The sequence below is a fragment of the Tiliqua scincoides genome, chromosome 7 (assembly GCF_035046505.1).
Source record: "Tiliqua scincoides isolate rTilSci1 chromosome 7, rTilSci1.hap2, whole genome shotgun sequence".
Classification (NCBI taxonomy): Eukaryota; Metazoa; Chordata; class Lepidosauria; order Squamata; family Scincidae; genus Tiliqua; species Tiliqua scincoides.
The window spans coordinates 48,063,862-48,085,024 of record NC_089827.1 but is presented as its reverse complement, the minus strand read 5'-3'; the positions used below and the strand labels follow the sequence as shown (position 1 = coordinate 48,085,024).

At 45.2% G+C, this 21,163-nt stretch overlaps 1 protein-coding gene across 1 annotated transcript in view; it reads left to right on the top strand.

The window, feature by feature from the left end:
* The window catches only part of AKR1D1 (aldo-keto reductase family 1 member D1), a 55,127-nt gene that overhangs the window by 14,312 nt on the left and 19,652 nt on the right, over positions 1-21,163 (top strand). Inside the window, exons 2-3 of the mRNA XM_066633199.1 lie at positions 15,043-15,210; positions 20,074-20,190. Coding sequence (XP_066489296.1) covers positions 15,043-15,210; positions 20,074-20,190 — 285 coding nt within the window. The remainder of the gene's footprint in view (positions 1-15,042; positions 15,211-20,073; positions 20,191-21,163) is intronic.

Sequence of the window (21,163 nt, the reverse complement as noted above, 5' to 3'; positions counted from 1 at the left end):
ATTTAGAACAGCCTGCCTATGTAAACTGCCTTGAATTCTGAGAAGTCTGAGGAGAAATCTGACGACCAAGCAAGGCGGTATATAAATACCTGTATTATTGTTGTTGTTGTCAATTGTCCAAAAACTGATGGTACCTTGACAATTTGAGTGCCTTTTCAGTGTACTGTGAAATGAAAAAGGTTGAAAATCACTGGCTTACAGGGAGATAAGCACGTGCCTTTTTGGTAATACACTTAACATGTATGAAGCTGCTATATATAGATACAGACCATTAGCCTATGTAGTTGAGTATTGTCTACCCAGCAAGAATCCAGGGTTTCAGAGAAGAGCCTTTATTAGCCTTTCTTGCTTCTTCAATTTATTTCTTAGCAATTGAACCAGGGGCCTTCTACATGCAAAGCATATATGTTGTGACACTGAGCTAAAACGCCACTTTGAAGAACTGCCTTTTTTTCTTGAGTAGATTCCTGGACTCCCTTGTCCCCTCCCTCAAAATCTGGAATGGTGCCTGTTTCAAGTCTGGAGCTTTTCTCTCATCCCCCAATTTCCAATCCAATCCACTCATTTTTCACTTAAAAAAATAAACCAGTGCTCTGTTCCTTGTTTGGGAAGGAGATCAAAGGCTTGAAACTGTAAGAAACAAAGGGGGTGAAAATCTGCCTAGGGTTTCAGGAAGTTTAGGTGGACCTGGGCCTCATTTTGTGCTAATCAGTTCCAGCTTTTGGGCTCCACAAATCAAAGGACTGTGGCTTCAGGTGAGGTATTAAAGAGTCAAAAGCAACCACTTTCATGAAATGATCTGAGCTATAAGCATGTTAGAGGTTAGAAAGACCAGGATTCTAGCAAAGATAAAAATGCTCCAAAATACCCTTTTCATCTCTCTTATGAGTCTCTCATAAGTCATACTTAAAAAAAAAAAAAAGTAAATCTAGAGAAAGAATAGGAAACCTTCAGATCTAATGCTCAAATTAGCACTCATTTAAAATTGGCATCCGGTATCAAGAATCAATGAATATATGGAAAGGGAAGGGCATATATTGGTTTATTTGGGGTGGTGCAGCTCTGTATGTCAGAGAATTTTTATTTTTTAAAAAGCTATGCTTCTTTTCCATGGTTCAAAGCAGTGCACAGCATAATAAAAACATAATTAAAAATAATAAAAACAGCTGTATAAAATACAATATATAAAAATAAGTACTTTCCAACCAACATAACAATAACATACAAGTAGATAAAATAAAACCATAAAAGTTGCTTTAACAACTCATAAGCAGGCTAAAAAAGATCACCTCAGTAGTTAAGTGAAATGGAAATGGTTTTCAATCACTTTTTATTGGGATAGAATAGAATCCTTTATCGGCATGTAAAACAGACAAATCTGTAACTATATACATTTGGTCAACCAGGAAGCAAATGGACTTCTTGATTGCTCAGCTCAAGGATACAGGAAAGTTGCCACAGTGTCGGTTATTTCCACAGAAAGGTCAGTTACGAGGTAGCGTATTCTTGCCACATCAGTAAATCCTCCTCTTATTCCCAATCTAGGAACCAAGTATCTTTGACGAATCTCAGTGTCAAAGGGACAATAAAGAATCGAGTGGACAATGATCTCAATACATCCCAGCTCACAAGGGCATCGCCTTTCAGCATGAGCTATCTTATTAAATTTCCCAAAAAGAATGGCAGACGGGAGCACATTAAATCTAGCAGGGGAGAAGGCTCTCCTTGTTTGATAACTGTGCAGCGAGTATAGATATGAGGCTGTTTGACCGTACAAAATAGGAATCTCAACAGGGAACATGTTCTGTTTGCCATGCTATAAAGATCCTGCCTTTCGCTATCAAAAAATTTGCATATGATGCACTGAAATGCCTCTTGATAAGGAAGCAAGCCTAAACATTCAAAAGATCGACTTAATTTTCTTTTCCAAAAGGGTTATAACAAGGGCCCAATCAGATTCAAGGAACTTCATGTAGAGCAAGCTTCTAGGGTCATAGTTGTAATATATGCGCAGCCAATATTTGATGGCCATCAGCCAGGCCCTGGTTTCTAGGAATGTTTGATCCGTTTCTAGGCACAAGACTGCATAAACTACACAGTTCGAAAGATCCAAGATTTTTCGCAGAAATTTACCTTGGACAGACTCCAGGGCATTGTTTAAAACCCCAATTCAAAGAGGAATTCCATAAAATAATTGGGAAATCACCTTGGCATTAAAGGTCTTCAAAGCTGCTGGCACGTGATGGTTACCTCTTGCAAAGAAAAAGCGAACGATGGACTGAGAGTTAATGTTAGCTTTTCCGGTGCGTAACCCAGGACAGATTATAATATAAATTTAGACCAAGGTATTTAAACTGTTTAACTTGTTCTAATTTATGTCCATTTAGTTGCCAATTGTACATTTTCCACATTCTAGAGAACACAAGTATTTTAGACTTGTCAAAATTCAGCTGTAAACGGTTTTCTGATAAGTACTCCAAACACTTTTTCAAAAGGCATTTTAAACCCAAAGGGGTCTAGGACATGATTATGGCATCATCTGCATATAAGACACTTTTTATTGTTACAAAGGCTTGGGGAGCCCTGCAGAGGGGTCTGCAGGAGTCCTCGCACCCTCCAGGGGGTGGTGCTCCCTCAGGTAAATGGAAAGCAACCCCCTCCCCTGCATGATCTTGGGGATTGTGTTGCTGCCATTGCCCCCCCTGATATGCAGTTATGGTGCTCCCAACTCCCTTGTAGGAGTTTGGGAAGCAGTAATCTAAACCAGTGGTCTTCAATCTTTTTTGTTCCATGTCCCCAGTATATAAATAAATGAGTAGGAAACTGGAGAACCCACTGTCAATCCTGCCCCCTCCCAGGATCCTATCCTCCCACCCCCATTGCCATCCATTTCCTGCTCCCATAATGCCCTCCCAGCACTGCTCACTGTAACTAAATATTCTTATAAGAGTGAACAGAAAAGGTTACCATGAAGCCTGGCACAAGTGAAATCTATTTTAGTACAATTGCTAAGAACCTGAGCAGGACTGGGACACAATCTCCTGGGACCTGATGCCTCCCCCTTTACCTGGTGGTGCTCTAGTCCAGTGGTCATCAACCTTTTTCATACACATAAGTTGCTGCAATCCTACAACTGAGGCTTTGTGACTCCAGTGGAATCCTGACCCCAAGGTTGAAGAACCCTGATCTGAACATGTCGCTAGGGTATGGACCACCATAGCCAGATCCAACTGACTCAGGAACAGTCAAGGCCCCCCGACCATTGTGGCTACTTGGTGATGCAACACCAGCTGTGGAGGACTCCTTGGCTGCACACTCACTCTTTTAGAGGCTGCCCCATCCAGAGTACACTGAGGACCTAAGACCTGCATCACAGATCAGATCAGAAGGACCTTTGTTTTGTCTGGATTTAATTTCAGTTTATTAGCCCTCATTCAGGCCCCAACCACCACCTTCAGACAGCAAATTGTTGAATTTGACAGACTGGGTAAAGTCACGTTCAGATCATGACAAAGAAAGACACGTGCACTGTATCCTGTTCCCCTTTCCCAGCCTGATCCCCCGACATGGATCAACTCAAACTTGCACCAGTGATATTGCTGGTGCAGGTATGGATCAACCCATTGCAGCACTGGGGCTTACCTGGGGGCAAGGGGACAAACTCAAGGAAATCACCAGCAGCCGAAATGGCCCTGCAGGATGTAGCACAGCCTGCGCCAGCACTGCTGAATCATCGTGTGGGAATTTCGTTAGGGTTGGGCTGCCCATTTTACTTCTATGAAGCACATTTTTTTTGGCATGTAAGAAATAATAAACATTAAATGGGCAGGTGTGACTTTTTATAGCAGTGGGGTGTAAATTCTCACCTGCTCAAGTTTGCAGATCAGGCACAGGCTGTTAAGATCAGGGGCTGCTTTTCTGGTGAACATTTAGCTCCTGATGAACGATAAGTTGCACAGTTCCCCTTCCATCTTCCCGCCCGCCCTGTAGGTGTGCTGTGGTCTGGTGCATGTGTGTGAAGATGCCTGAAACCTCACAGCCACCCACTCTATGTTCTACCATGGCAATTTTGTTAGGGCACTGTGGTGAAAAGCTTTCCACAACCCTGGGCTGCTGTGTAATTAAGCTGCTGCCTCTCATTTTCACTTCAGTCATGTGGAAACTGTCACATACTCTTCCCCCCCATGGGGGGGATATCAGTTCCCTTGTGCCATGATTTGTGGTGCCTTTTAAATACCCGAAAATAGTTGTAGTTGATTCCCATCCTCGCCTCTTAATCTAAACCCATTTGGTTGTTTTTAATTAGAACACATGATGCGGTAGAAATAAACTCATGTGTGAAATGAGGGGAAGGGGGGAACTTCCTCCACTCCTTAATCTCGCCAAAGCTCTCTGTGATGTGGCTGTGGCTGCATTATGCTTTCTAGGATTTCCTCTGGTGGGTAGGCGCACTCAGGAGAGGCGTCCACAGTAGAGGCTGAATTTGCAAACAAAGACGTCTTTCATACTATCTTTCGGGGTGCCCCTTTGCAAAGTGAGAATCGTCCTGCTACGGGCGGGGGGGGGCAGGGAGAAATTGCTTTGAAAGACTGACAAATGCCTCATTACTATGTAGAGCCAGCCCTGTAGGTCTGACATGGCTCTGCCAGGTATCAAAGCACACTTACCCATCAGAGCATCTCCTTTGCCGCCCCCACAAGGCCGAGCCCCTGCGGTCATTGCCTGCTGGCTCACAAGAAGGAAATTACAACTGAGAGAGACCGCAAAAGGACCTCTTATGAAATTGGTGCATCTGTTCTGAAAAGTTACAGAGTGCCCTTGGAACTGCAGACTCAGCAATTTTGTGCTAGCCCTGATCAAATAACCAGGGAGATCCTGCCAAGAATAATTTGGTGGGCCACTGTGAGATACAGGAAGCTGGACTAGATGGGCCTTTGGCCTGATCCAGTGGGGCTCTTCTTATGTTCTTAATAATGAACCTTGTTTTTAGGGCCACCTCCTACAAAGCAATATATCTGGGATCTATCTGTGCTTATATCTGTATTGCACCAACAAATAATTTTATGAGCACAATCAAGATAGACAGTTAAAATGTCCATTTGGAAAACAGCTCTACCCAATGGGTTAATTTTTTATTTCACAAATAGCAGTGGAGAGGTGTGTACCTGCCCATGTATCATGGTGTTTCCGGGCAGTTAAATTGTCAACTGGCCATTGTTTTAAAAAAATGGTATAGATTAGCTTTGGGGGCCAGTTGCCAGAAAAGTTAAGGGCAAAGCCTTTCTCCTTCCTCTGCCACAGTTAAGACACATAGCTTTCTGGGCTGATATCCATTGATTGACTCAATCCTCAGGCTTTACTTCCTGGTTTTTTTCCCCTGGACCTTCTCTGGGATCCGCCTCTGACTCTTTCCTCCTTCCTTACCACCATACCAGAATTCTTGGGTTTTGTTTTCAAGATTTGGCTACCCTACTATGGAGAGGGGTCATGCCTTGTGTGTACCTGATCCATCACCTAGGTTCCATGAGTTATAGGTGCTGGCAAGAGCCCTCACCTGATACGCTGGAGAGCAGCTGCCTATCGGAGAGATGGTCTAGGGCAGGGGTGCTCACACTTTTTTGGCTCGAGAGCTACTTTGAAACCCAGCAAGACCCGGAGATCTACCAGAGTTTTTTTTACAATGTTCGCGCCATCATAACATATAACATTTATGTGTACAATGTATGTTGGTGTACCTTGAGCCCCACTGAGTCTAACAGGACTTACTCCTGAGTAGACATGCCTAGGATTAGGCTGTGAGGCTGCAATCCTAGCCACACTTACCTGGGAGTAAGCCCCATTGAGTACAATGGGCCTTACTCCCGGCATTTCCTCCCAGAGGCACCTGAAGGGGGGGTCAGCACTCCGTGATCTACTCATTTTGCCTCGCAATCTACCGGTAGATCGCAATCCACCTATTGAGCACCCCTGGTCTAGGGCTAAATCAACCAATGGTTCAACAATATGAAGCTGCCCTTGTATGTTGCCTGCATGCTCAGTGATGCAGAATATTTATATTAGACATAGCCAAGCTGCATTTCTCTTCCTAGTTATGCTATTTGCCACTCGGCCTGATCAGATCAGGTACACATAGCACAGGTTTAACATTCTTTTATGTAACATTTCTGAGCTCTGTTCACTTTTGAAGGCTCAGTTTTGCCTCTTGGTTCATGGCTACCATTATTTCTTTGTGAAGGTTGCCAGCATTATTTTTCCCTTAGAAGCTGGGTTGTGCTGGTGGTTTGGTATTTTCCAGGCAAATGTGCTGTACAACTTCCCTCTTTTGCCAGAATGCTGTTCTAAGAATGCTCCCTTGTGGGATTTGCATCTTCAGGGTCAATGAATGAGCTGATCCATGCAATCTGAAATCTCATATGATGTCAACTAGGGACTCTGTGCCCTGCTCTTCAACTTTTCAGGCATTACATTCAATCTGCATGTGAGGGGTTGCTAACTCAAGAAAGGTGCAAAGAAATGATTTCGGGTTTTGTGAGGTCATTCCACTTCTCTCAACTTCAGTTGAAAAGTTGCAGTCTTGGATACCTCAAGATTTTAAAGCAATGTTGCAAGAGACGTTTCATGTACTCTTGTGAATAAATATAAGAGTCTGTTGTTGAGTCTGCTGCGATCATAGCATGTAACATTTTCGCCCATGAGAGCTTGAGAGAGGTATTTGTGCTCATTTGGGGAACCACTGTAGCTCAGAGATTGTGCAGATATTTTACATGCAGAAGTTCCACTGTAGCATCTCTAGGCAGGACTCTAAAGTTCCATATCTGAAACCCTGGTGAATACGATTTGTCAGAACAGGCAGTGCTGAGCAAAATGGACAAGTAAATCTGACCCAAGTCTTTTTACAGCCCAATCCTAAGCATGCTTACTCAGAAGTAAGTCACACTGTAGTCCATGGGGCTTATTCCCAGGGAAGTGTATATAGGATTGTGGCCTCAGTGATGATAGGAGTGGGGGTGAGAACAGATTTTTATGGTAGAATCCTAACATACAGCATGCATTCCATCCGTGAGAGAGCGGGGCAGGCAGGCATCATTCAGTGCATATTTCTCCTATGAAGTTTTAAAACTTGGAACCGAGTCTTTAGGAAAAAACAACAACAGAGCAAGCATTTAGAAATGGTAAATGTTCTTTGCACAAGCACTTACTGTCACTTACTTTGCACAAACACTTACTGTCACAAATACAAATACAGTAGAGCAATAAGAAATACCCTTGGTTGAGCAACTCTCAATTTACTTTTACAACTGGAGCCTACACCTGCTCATGCCAAGGGGAGTTGCCTGAATTACAGTGAAGTTCATTTCCAGGTAAACCTGCAAAAGATTGCTATCTTAAAAACCACAAGGAGTTAAAAATGTAGTCAGGAACACTTGGAAAAAGGAAGGGTTACTATAATAGGAATCCAGCAGATTTCTCTCTTTTGGAAAAGGAAGGTGATGGAGAGCTTTACTCAAACTTTTAACACAACATGACATCACCATCACTCACTTCCGGGTTCGGTGAACAGAAGCAAGCCTGCAAACAGTGGGAAGAGGGTCCAAGTTTGCAAAAACTGTGCACAGCAGCTCTGCCCACCACACTGAGCCTCCTACAAGCTCGCTTAATGTTCTTGTTGCCGGCCAGTGGGCGGCCTGTGAAGTCCCAGTGATGTCATCACATGACACATTTTGCGTCATTGTCACTCACTTCTGGGTTCCGAGCACTGTGTCTGAAGCACAAAGGGCATCGCTAGCCAGGTATGTTTGGGAAGCACTGAGCTTGAGTGTCAGAAGCACTCAAGTTTTTCTAAGCTAGAACAGTGAAACTCTTGGTCTACAAGTTTTGGAAGGGCCATGCTCAGAGCTTTGTTTTCGTATTCAGGGTTAATGAAACCAGACTTTTCTTTGCAAATTCCTTCATTTAAGACTCTTGGGATGGTCCAAAATGTTCTCTCTCTCTCTCTCTCTCTCTCTCTCTCTGATCTGCAAGCTCTTCATGGTGCAAGACATGCCCTCTCTTTTTGCTGGAATTCCCAAAAGGAGCAATTTTGTGGACTTAGATTTCTGAGGGTCTGAACCCAGGTGTTTTTGAGCCTAGTCTGACACTTGAACAGCTGCTACCACATCACACTAGCTTTTCATGTGATCCTTTCTAGTTGAGTTTCAGCAAGTTTTGCTGCACTAAAATCAATCTTTGCATGGTTTCTGGCCAAGTCTAAGGGCTGCTTCTCTTTCCCATCTCTTCCTCACACAGTGCAGGAAAGAAGCATGTGCTTTTTTCCTTTACTAAACTGTTTATTTTGGATTCCGCACATCTCCATATTTGAACTCCTAATTTGGCTTGCCTCCCAATCCGATTCCCCGCCAGCTCAGAGCTTGCAGCACTGCCAGGAAGATAGTTACTAATACACAGCAGGTCCATCATTGCTACTGTAGATTCAAATTGCTGCTTAACAGTGCAACCCTATGCATGTCTACTCAGAAGTAAGTACCATTGTGTTCAATGGAGCTTACACCCAAGACAGTGTGAATAGGATTGCAGCCTTACCACACAGTCTTATCCTCACTCCACCTGTGCAAGTCATCACAAACATGCCATAAGCACATTGCTCCAGTGCGCCAGTTAGTAGTAGCATGGGCAGGAAGACTTAAGGCTTCCCATGCACACTGGCACAGTGGAGGACACCTGCTAAAGCAGGTAAGTCCACCCAGGGCCTAGAAGAGGAGAGTAAGGGGGTGATTTGTACCTGGGCCCAGGATCAGGAAGGGGGCCCAGGAGCCAAAGGAGGGGGCCCAGAAACTTCCTGGGATCTTACATTCTCCAATCTCACTGCCCACGCAGGATGCTGGGGGCAATACTGTGGGCACATGGCCACGACTACTGCCATACACACCAGGCCCCGGATTGCATACATTTCTTAACAGTGTGACATCTGGGAGGAAACTGACCTGCTACAGTAGCTCTTTGGTTTGTGGCCCTGGACTCCAAAGACTATTCCAGCTGGTGCCACTTTCCTCCTGCCTGTTTTACCCCCATTGCAACCCCCACATTCTGTTTCAGCTCTCCCTCTTTGGGAAGGGGCCCAAAATAAACTCTGTACCCCCTGATAAAATTCCTGTCTGAGTCCACCACTGTGCAGCACAGGGGTGGCGGAGGGTGGGGAGGGGGTGTAAGGGGACATGGGGAGGGCAGGCGTGTACATGCAAGATTGGGCCTGTGAGGAAGTGGAATTGGCAGCACCAGCACAATATCCTATCCTCCTTCCTGGACCTGATCTGCTAATACAGCTCAACGTGGGGAAGGCCCCTAACTAGAGCACATGACCCACATGTAGAATGTTCCATGTTCATCCCCTGGTATCCACAGCTAAAAGGATCTCTGGTAGCAGAACTGGGAGGATCTCTGTCTGGTGCCCTGAAGATCAAGTTGGAGGAGATAATGCTAGATTAGATGGACCAATGGCCCAATGGCTGTATTCGACTGATTCGACTGAGCAACAAGGTGCATTCTCATTACCTTTTCTCCTTTGGGAGCTATAGTGACATGGGGGAGGGGTCAGTCTGTGCTGATCTTTAGCCATGCCACCACATATTAAATGTTGGTGCCCTGCAGAGGCACATCACAATTCTAGTTTTCCCATACACCTTAGTTGGTGAAAAGACTTGTACTCCTAGGAAAAGTACGTTGGAGGATTTCTTGAAAGGCCAAGAAGTCATAAATAACTTTAGATCATGATTGTTGGAGACTAGGCATGTAATGGTAACAGGCTGTGAATGCATACCGGTATTGGATGTATGTATTTTGAAATACTGCTTAAATAGAAAATATGTATAGAACATGACAGGACAAATCTGCAGGTTTTGGTATGCTCCTTAAGAAGACATTCTAGGCTGTGTGCACTTTCCTGGGAGTAAGCCCCATTGAACTCAATGTGACTTGCTTCTGAGTAGACATGCATAGCATTGGAGTGTAGATAATATATGCTGACACAGCAGTTCCCAGACTTTTTCAAGTGGTGGCTCCCTTGAGCTACTGAGCCATTAGCTGCAGATCCCCCTTAGGATTATGATCCTATACTTTGTAAAGGGCAGCAGGTTTTTTGTGAGGATTCTGTGGCTCACCTGGCTGGTTTTGGTGGCTCACCACAGCTTAATGGAGGTGAAACGGAGCCTCTGCAGTTCTAAAATATAGCCTTGCATACTTTTATATAGAGGAGAGATGATAAAATACTCGTGCTGTATATACCTACTTGCTTTCTTGAACCTTCACTTCCTCCTCCTACAAAATCATCGGCTAGAAGCCCATTTATCACAGAGTAAGAATACAACTAATTGGTTTCAACAATGTTGGCTCAACATAGAATGTCTTTAGAACTTTCACACAATGAGGCCATTCTGCTCCATCAAAGGCTTTTTGATGGGTTAAGGGTAAGACAAAAGCAAGTGAAAGTGATTCTTGTGCCTGCATCTGGTGGATGTAAACTTTTCTTTTCAGGCAGTCATTCCTGTAGTAGAATGAATACTGTGGCAGTAAGCTCTGCCAGTGACCTACATATGTTTGTCTATAATGTGCAGAAAGGCTTGACTACAAAGGCAGAATTCTCAGTCACACAGAGAGAATCCTCTGCATGTAGAGATGTACTTGAAGGATTTCTCTGCGTACATTATAGCTCATGTGTGTAGATCAAGGCAGAGCCTGCCTGCACATATCCTGTTGCTCCACATTGTCTATTCTGTATGGATTATTGCCCTCCCCAAAGGCTTCTCTACTCCCCCACCTGCTCTGTTAATGAGCTGTTAATGAGGTGCCTTCTATTCACTCAGGATGTCAGCATGAAGTGAGAAAAAGTTGTTGCTTGTGAAACATGTGTATACCCAGGGCTTTTTTTCTAATGGAACGCGGGGGGGGGGGGAATGGAGTTCCGGCACCTTCTTGCAGGGGCCCCTCCCCTTCAGAGGCATTCCAGGAGGGGGGGAGCAAAACAGAGGCATTCGCTGGGTGGGTGCTGGGGGGTGCAGGGTGGGTGGGCGCCTGGCCCCTGCCTGACCACACAATGACCCCCTCCTGCCCCCATCTCCAAGCTCTCGCCTGAGCCCAGCCCTCCTCCCCTCCACCCGCACTCTGCTTCCCCGCGCAGCTTCCAAGCTGGTGGAGGGCGCAGGGGACACGCGCAGACTCCGAGGAGAAGGAGGACGGACAGCCAGCCAGCCAGGGAGACGGGCTGCGGCACCCAGGGAACGCCCAGGAACTGGCTTGGTGGAGGAGGAGGGGAAGGAAGCTGGCTAGTGCAGCCCCCTTGCCAATCTGCAGCAGGAGCCTAGGCGTGTCCACTCAGAAGTAAGTCTCATTGTGCTCAGTGGGGTTTGCTCCTGGGAAAGGGTACATAGCCTTGCAGCCTGAGAGCCCAAGCCTATGCATGTCTACTCAGAAGTAAGTTCCATTGTGTTCAATGGGGCTTACTCCTGGGAAAGTGTCATAGCCTTGCAGCCTGAGAGCCCAAGCCTATGCATGTCTACTCAGAAGTAAGTTCCATTGTGTTCAATGGGGCTTACTCCTGGGAAAGTGTCATAGCCTTGCAGCCTGAGAGCCCAAGCCTATGCATGTCTACTCAGAAGTAAGTTCCATTGTGTTCAATGGGGCTTACTCCTGGGAAAGTGTCATAGCCCTGCAGCCTGAGTAGTCAGGCAGAGGAAGGGCTCTGAGGCTGCAGTCCTCTCCACACCTTCCTGGGAGGAAGCCCCACTGCCTCTTCTGGGACTGACTTCTGAGGAGACAGGCACAGGATTGGACCCTGAGGCTGCCATCCTATCCACAGTAAGCCCCATTCACTAAAGTGGGCTTCTGAGTAGACATGCATAGGATTGGGCTCTTAGGCAGCAATCCTAGGCACTTTCCTGGGAGGAAGCTCCATTGACTAGAACAAGACTTTCTTCAGAGTAGACATACCTAGGATTGGGCTCTTAATCCTGGCACAGATATATATCTGCACCCATTTTCACATGCAAAGGGCAGGTGAAAAGGGATTCTACATGTGTACAACGTGCTGTCCAGCCTTGCCAGAGATCCTCCTCATCCTTCCCCAACAAGCATGCCCTCTGCCAGCCAGCGTTTGCAGCTTCTCTCCAGCAACGCACAGCAGCTGCTCAGGGCAGCAGAGAACATACAATTGCATGCCAAGCGCCTTCCCGAAGACACAGAGTATTCTGATACCTGAATTAAACCATATTTAATTGCTTGTTTGCAAATGTAGCTGTTTCTATGTGCACCTAAGGACCCCTCTCGTGTAAGAATTCCTTTTTTGTTCTCACTCCCACAGTTGCTTAGAGTAATTTTACTACATGGAACTCATGTAAGCCATTTTTTGGAATCCATTCACTGCTTCCTCTCCTTGCAGTAGTGCCACACTACATACTACATGCTACAAGTGCACCTACATAAGAACATAATGGCCTGATCCAGTGGGGCTGTTCTTATGTTCTTATGTTCTTATAGGAACAGCCCCACTGGATCAGGGCATAGGCCCATCTAGTCCAGCTTCCTGTATCCCACAGCGGCCCACCAAATGCCCCAGGAAGCACACCAGATAACAAGACCTCATCCTGGTGCCCTCCCTTGCATCTGGCATTCTGACATTGCCCATTTCTAAAATCAGGAGGTTGTGCATACACATCATGGCTTGTACCCCGTAGTGGATTTTTCCTCCAGAAACTTGTCCAATCCCCTTTTAAAGGCGTCCAGGCCAGATGCTGTCACCACATCCCGTGGCAAGGAGTTCCACAGACCAACCACACGCTGAGTAAAGAAATATTTTCTCTTGTCTGTTCTAGCTCTCCGAACACTCAATTTTAGTGGATGTCCCCTGGTTCTGGTGTTATGTGAGAGTGTAAAGAGCATCTCCCTATCCACTCTGTCCATCCCCTGCATAATTACAGTATTTTTCCCTGTAATTATGGGAAAAATACACCTGTACAGTATTTTTCCCCATGTGTAGAAAAAGTAGCTAGGGGGAAGGAGATGTGGAGACTGACTGCCCAAACTTATGCATGTCTACTCAGAAGTAAGTTCATCTTTAGGGGGGAAGCACATTAAAAATATTTTATTTCTCCAATAAAAAATGGTTTATAAATAAATAAATAAATAAATAAATAAATAAAAGATTAACAAGTTGTGAGTTCCTGCACCTTTTTTTTTTTTTTTTTTTTTTTTTTTTACAAAAAAAGCACTGTGTATACCCATATCTTTTCATTATAAAAGCTAGCTCAAAGCCATCTCCATCTCCCATTGGGAAGTCTACCCATAGGGTATTCACTTTCCCAAGGGACATATCAGCCAGTACACCATACATACCTTTTGAATTTCCACTTTTGTTATGTCTGTCCGGGTGTTAGCACCAAATGGGGGTCATTTCCTCCTTCCCCTTGGAATCTCTTCAGTCTTCCTCTGAGCAGGAGGCCTTGTCTTGGCCCCTTACGTGGAGACACATCTCCTATAATTCAGCTCCAGATAGGGTCTACAGGGGCACCTCAGACCCCAAGCTGCTTGCTGCCCCACTAGGGTGTCCCAGACTCTCATGGGCTTCAGGTCAGGCTCCCTGAGGTTTTTCTCCCTGGCTTTTCCTTACAAGGTATAACAGTTTGTGCCAACTGCTCACCCCTCTGCCTCTACATCCAAGCTCCTACCTCAGGCCTTTCTCCCATAGCCCCTCTTTTTCCTTTCCTTGACTTTCTTTCATCCCTTGTATTTCCCTCCTCCTTCTACCCTGCCTCATTGTCCTACCCCTTCCTCCTGGTCTTTATTTATTTATTTATACAGGTATTTATACTGCCTTTCTTTGGTCATCAGATTTCTCCTCAGACTTTAATCCAAGGCGGTTTACATAGGCAGGCTGTTCAAAACCCCTGTAGGGATTTTTACAATTGAATAGTTCTAGTCTTTCATAGAACTCCTCCTTCCAGCTGGATTCCTTCCTGGTCTGGCCTCTCTGTGGCCCTTCGCCTCCCACACTCCACAACTCCTCTCTACCACCTGGGGTCAGCTCATCAGTATATCAGCGTATCCTCAGTTCTTGGGTACTTCCAGTTGTTTCGAACTGGCAGCCTCAGATCTTCAGGTATACAAGGCGGCAGCTCTACCAACTGAGCCACACCTCCTGCCCTTCAGTCTTTTCTCCTGGCCTCCCCCTTGTCTTTTCCTCTGCTGCCTCCCCTAGGACCAGCGTGAGGTCCATGGACTGAGTTCAGCCCCACCCCTCCCTGGCCAGGTCAGGTGTCACCTGGACTCAGTCCTACACCTCCATGGCCAGATATCACCAATCCACCATCTCCTACCCCTCACATGGGTGGGGCCAACCAAGTCCCACACCCATTGATCTGCAGGATCTCTCAGCCCACCAACCAGCTCACCAGAAGAGTTGTGCAAGCTTCTGCCTGGCTGGCCAAAGCCCTGCCCCCTTTCTAGAGCTCACCAGGAGTTAATGTCCTGATACATCAATTCTTGGTCAGCTTTTAGAAGACACAGCAAGAGTCTTTGGGAGATATTACAAATCTCCATTTTGAAAAATTGCAGATACAGAACTTTTACTGTAATTAAATAAATGAATCCCTAGTTTCATTGCCTGGAAATGTGAATGCTATCTTTTTGTATGCCATTATTCAGAAACTGGCATCTACAACAAAAAGGGCTTTTTTCCATGGACACTTCCCCTTTGGAACTCCCTTCCTAAGACATCTCCCCCCCCCCCCAATTCAGTTCTTTCTCTTTCCAGCTACTACAGAAGTCTTCAGGGCTGAAGACTGATTTCTATATGCTGCCCCTGACTGGCTTTATAAATGTGGTTTTATTGAAATTTTGCTTCTATTTTCATTCTGGCTTTTGAGATTTTGTCTTCTTATTGTACGATGAGGAGATGTAAGATGTGGGGAGATGTGAAAAGTGGAATGGGGAGCTAGAAATTAAGAAGAAAAAAAGCAATGAATTTTTTTTCTCACTCTGTTTCTCTTTTCATTACAGACCCCCAAAGGCACTTGTGCAGAATCTGTGAGGATCGCCATTGACGCAGGTTACCGCCATATTGACGGGGCTTTTGTGTATTACAATGAGCATGAAGTGGGACAGGCCATCCGGGAGAAAATTGCTGAAGGAAAAGTCAAGCGTGAAGACATATTTTATTGTGGCAAAGTGAGGAATCCTCATCAATTGCTTTCTCTTGTGCGATTGTGAAAATGATGCATGGGTTGTTGGCCTTAAGCCAGTGGTTCTCAAACTTTTAAGCACCAGGATCCACTTATTAGAATGACAGTCTGTCGGAATCCACTGAAAGTGATGTAGTTAACCCAGAAGTGATGTCATGGCTGGGAGTGGCATCATCAAGCAGGAAAATTTTTAGTGCCTCCTATATGACAAAATCAAATCTAATTACTTAATCAAATAAGGGTGCAATCCTAACCCCTTGGGTCAGTACTTTCCAGCACTGGCATAGCGGTGCCAATGGGACGTGTGCTGCATCCTGCAGTTGGGTGTCACTCACGGAGGCCTCCTCAAAGTAAGGGAATGTTTGTTCCCTTCCCTCAGAGCTGCATTGCCCTTATGTCGGTGCTGGAAAGCACCGACATAAGGGGTTAGGATTGCGCCCTTAGTCAGTAAATTCAAAACTTTAAGTTAAAAAATTGATTTAAAATAAAGAACCCTCCTAACCCTCCCAAGCAGTTGCTGGGCTGTTTAAAAAACATTCCCCAAACCCTGCAGTTCTATCCACACTTACCCAGGAGTAAGCCCCATTGACTCTCATTGTTAAAAGTATATACATAGTAGCCTGTTAAAAGTACAGGTCTGTAATATTTCCCCAAATGCAGTCACCTACCATGGTAACATCAAGTCTAGTATATTAAAAATAAAGTACACATTGAAATGAATGGGAACGCGCCTGAAATTGGCTAGAGATCTACCTAGTTGGTCCCGACCCACAGTTTGAGAAACACTGCCCTAAGCTGTGGTGTGTGACTGTGGATTAAAGTTGAAACTCAGAAGTGTAGACAGATAAGCAACACCAGGAAAGTACTTGCAAGTGATACAGAGAGGATCAATTACCCTCTGCTTTGGAATAGAGCCCCTTTTAACTGTTCTGTGGAGCCCCTTATCACAGCTTCCAAACTGTCCCAACGCCAAACGCCAGTTCTGCATAATTTTCCCAGACATTGACGGGGAATCTGTTGGGATGGGGAAAAAGCTGCAATTGGACAAATTCCTTGGCGATGCAGTATCTCTGTTCATTTCATTAATCATTTGCTCAGTTGATGGCCATGGGGTCACAGCTGGTAGCTCATTGATCAGGGGTCAATTGTACCAACTGCTATGATCATATGCACTTGAAAAACACTTCTGGAATTTTCTTTATGACAGTAATGAGTTTGCTTTCTCACAAACATTCCACGTCACCGATGTTCTGCAGGATAGAATTGTGGAACTGCAAATGCGTCTCTTGAATCTGTAGCAGCACAGCTTGGGAGCAACCCATTGCTCTGGGGCTGCATTTAGAAATGACACTTTCTGATCCTCACAGTCTTGGCTTTGGAAGGAGCCCTTGGCTGTAAGGCAGTGGTGTAGCTACAGGGGGCGGCAGCATAGTAAATACTGTAGGTGCTCAAATATACTGTGTAAGTGGCCCCTTCACTCACCATCAGAACCATTCTGGGCGGTGGTGGCAATGTGCTGCAGTACTTATTGCATTACCTCCATGGCAGCTGCGCCACTGCTGTAAGGACTTCCTATTTTGATCAAGCCATCGCTTGTTAGTGATGCTCAAACTATAGTTTTGAGCAAGACTTCCAAGCTCAGGTGGTAAGCTCGCTGTTCTGTTTAAATCAGGAAGTTGTCCATGAAGTCAAAAGTGTGAGAGGAGGAGTGTGTGCTGAGTTTTGGAGGACCGGAAGCATTGTGGCTGAATTCAGCCTGGGCATTTCTGTGAATCACCTGGCTTTATAGGTTCCCGCCTTGATTTTCTCAATATCGCTTCCAGCTTATCATCTGCCTAAGATGCCTCATCATACTCAACAAGTCTAGCACGAGACCTGTGGGGGTACCTATGGCTACTCTGAGCCTGAATAAGCTGAGGGCTCTAAAGGGTTCAATACCATTGCCTCTCGTGGGAGACCCCTTTTTTGGCTGTTGCAAGGTCAAGGTGTCTTTGTTGTTCACTTTTTTATACCATCCTTCCTCTGAGGTTGCCAGGGGTGTACATGGCATCTTAAGCAACCTTGTGATGTAGGTTAGGCTGAGAAATTGTGACTGACCCAAGGTGACTCACAGCCCAATTCGAACCTGCCCTGGAGTAGGCAGGCCAGCTGGCCTGCTCTGCATCCAGAGCAGGGTTGGGGCTGCCGATGGCTCAACCCGGGGCACAGGGAATTGACTCCCCTTACCCTGGGTAATGCCATAGCAGCCCCAATGGGGCTACTCGAATCTGCACCACCTCAAGAGGTAGTGTAGACCTGAGCAGTCCAGAGCTGCCCCGGGTTGCCCAAGACAAGGGATAGGATCCAGCACAAGTACCGAATCCTGGCCCCAGCCCCGCTCTTCCACCTCTTTCTCCTCCTTTGCTCACCTTTTTCAAAGTAGCCTGGAGGGGAGGAGCATGATGGAGTTCCTGATTGCCCAGCATATTTGGAGAAGGTACAGTGAAGCAGGAGGACACAGAAGAAGTGGCAATAGTGGGGGGAGAGCTGCCTGATCATCTTCTGGGCAGAAGATGACCAGAAGGGGAGCAAATCAGGAAGAGGAGTGAAACAACCGCCTTCCTCTCCTCCACCAGCACTACCACCATGATTTTCATCAGAAACATTGGAGGAGGAAGGCTGACACACCACCCCAGTCATCAGTGCATCTGGACAGGAAGCAGGCTGGGGGAAGTGGCAGGTGGGTGTAGTGTTCACGGCACCACATCCACACACAAACACACCAGCTCATTGCCTCCCCCAGTCTTTTGCTCCAAACAGCCACTGCACCCAATCTTATGGTTGGGCCAGCCCTAGTTCTAAGCACACTTGGAAGCAAACCCAAGGTAACCTCTTTGGGTCTTCTTTATGAATCACAAAACATAGGATCAGGTAGTCCAAGATGAATGAAAATATCCCCAAACCGCCCTTCACAACGTTTCATATAAATGGGGAAAAGAACCCTTCCTTTCCTCGAGCAACATGTTTTGAGACTGGGATTCCTGTTCCACTGTGAAAAAAACCTTGCTGTCTAGTTGGTTCTTTTCCTGAAAGCAAGATCTCTGAAAACTGTGCATGATCTGAAGTTGGGCAGCCAACGTTATCACCTTACTTGCAAGGAATAAGCTCATTAAATGCCAGAGTCCATGGAATACTGACTTTGCACAGTCATAAAACATTTGCTGGCTGAAATCATCAGCATCTGTACTTTGGCAGATTTCTCAAAGACAAAAACATGCATCTGAGGGTTTTTCCCATGCCAATTGCTGACAGATTGTGTGCTTTTTGTGTGAGTTTTAGCTGCTGCTGCTTTTGGGACTCCTCTTTTACCCCAATGGATCTTTTCTTTCATGATACCAAATTAATGATTCTGGATGTCCTAGGACATCTGAGAGGACATCTGTGATGTCCTGGACAGCGGACTAATTGGCAGCTTTTTTGGTGGTTGTTGGCCTGTGGCTATTAATAATAATAATAATAATAATTTTATTTTTTACCCCGCATTTCTCCCCGAAGGGACTCAAGGCGGCTTACAACAGGTTAAAACAGATTAAAAACATAATTTAAAAACAGATAAAAGCATATTAACACATATCATAAAAACAGTAGTCAGATAAAAAGTAGTAAAAAGGTAAAAAGAGCATAATTTGTACAGCATATTACCTGTACGAAGTGGATCATTGGATCCACTAGTGGTACTACACTCTGCAATTTTACTTAAAGCATTTACTTAAAGCATGATCATTGGATCATACTCCAATGATCACAAAAAGAGGAGAATCTTCAAGATTTTCCATGATCTATGAAAGAAAGTTAGCACAGTTGCTAGCCTCTGCTAGACAAGAGTTCTCCTAAACCGTTTTTTCTTCTAAAATCTGCATAACATCCTATGAAGTCAAGACTTGGTTCTGTAATCACTAGGACCTGATCTATACCTTCAGAAAAGTCAAATTGTACAGAGGTTTTGACACTGCAGCCATTCAGAAAACTGGTAGTGAGTCTGCAGTAGACCCTTATTGCAAGGTGAGGTTGGCTATACTTTCAGGACTATGCCTGGCTCACCTAAGCTAGGAGACAGCTCAGGTGCATAGCTCCCATTATCACTCCTGGCTACGCCCTTTATCTATTCTCCCCTACTTGGTCTTTTCAGGCCAGTTCAGATCCACCTACTCCAATCTTCCTCATGCTTCCTCTTAGTCTCCTCATCCCCCTGCCTAGACTTCCAAGCTGGTCTTCCATCCTCCTTCACTCCCTTTCTGTCTCCCTAAGACTCACCTTTAAAGTGAGATTCACCTGCAGTGAAGCTGGCCTGGTTTCACTTTTCCTTTCTCAGATGATTGTCATCAGTTGCTTTCTCTTATGGTTGAGAGTGTCCCACGCTACCGTTTGCTGCAACAAATGCAGTACAGCATCTTGAAGCAACCTTCCCTGGAATGTCTTGAGAACCTTTTTATTGCAGTAATAAAGGATATATGTTTTAGACTGAACTAGTAGTAGTACACTCTGCAATTTTACTTAAAGCATTAAAGTAGAAGCTTATCTGAGAAGAAGTGAGAATGTTAGGCAAGTATAACTTGTTGTATATGTCAACAGGCCTGGGGGAGGCAAGATCCCCAGGGCCCAGGCTTCCAGAGGTCTCAGGCTATGACAAAACAAACTATACAGTACAGTAATTTTTTTGTAGGAAAATTTAGGGAGAGGGCCCAATGCCAACTCTCAGCAGCCCTACATGTCAACCTGCTTATAATGTTGTTTTAACTTCAGTTTGTAGTTTTCAAGAGACCAAAAATGAAAGTTCCTAACTATCTTTTCCTTCCTCTTCTCTCCCTAGTTGTGGAATACATGTCACCCACCAGAGCTGGTGCGCCCCACTTTGGAGAAGACCTTAAAGATTTTGCAGCTAGATTATGTTGATCTCTACATCATTGAGCTGCCAATGGCTTTTAAGGTAAAAAAGAGCAGTGTTAGAGTTCCTCCTAGTGTGTACCTTAGTGAACTATGAATACTTGGAGTAAGCATCAAGCTTATAGGCCATTATTCCTTTCTCTTACACTGGGATCCTTCCACACAGATGTATAGGTGATTGGCAGTTTAATACTACTTCTCAAGATAGAGTAGCAAGGGTTGGCACATGAGGTTTGGCACTCCAAAATAATGTTACTCTCCTCACGGTAAGGACCTACTTTCATGAAGTACTTCCTGTTTGCCTGACATTTAAAGGTGCTTCTACATGCTGCTCCAGGAAGCAATCATTGCTGGCAAAGTATTGTAACCAAAATGGACTAAATTCACACTTGGTAAAATACAGTGAGGTGATTTTTATTCTGTGCTTCAATGACCCATCTGACCTGAAGCACTCAAAGAATCTAAAATGGTGAAAAGCAATCTAGCCAGTTGTCCTTTTCTGCAAAAATTTAAAATACTTTTATACAAAAATACTTTTGCTACAAAAGTACGTAGGTGGACAGATACTTTTGTATCTTTTGTTGCCCAACAGACCAAGAGTAAAGTCTACCAAGGATTATCCCAAGAGAATGTTTCAGCAGCCTTGTCAGGGTTTACATTGGTTCCTCCAAAGCAGGGGTGCCCAAACCCCAGCCCAGGGGCCACTTGCAGCCCTCAGGGACTCCCAATCCGGCTCACGGGGAGTCCCCAGTCTCCAATGAGCCTCTGGCCCTCCAGAGATTTGCTGGAGCCCATGCTGGCCCAATGCAACTGCTCTCAGTGTGAGGGTGGCTGTTCGACCTCTCATGTGAGCTGTGCGACAAGGGCTGCTTACTGTTTGACATCTGTGATGCAGTAGCAGCAGCAAAGGAAACACCTGCTTTGTTTTGTGCAAGGTCTTTTATAGGCCTTGAGCTATTGCAAGACCTTCATTTATTCATGTAAATTCCATCTCTCATATATTCATTTATGTAGAT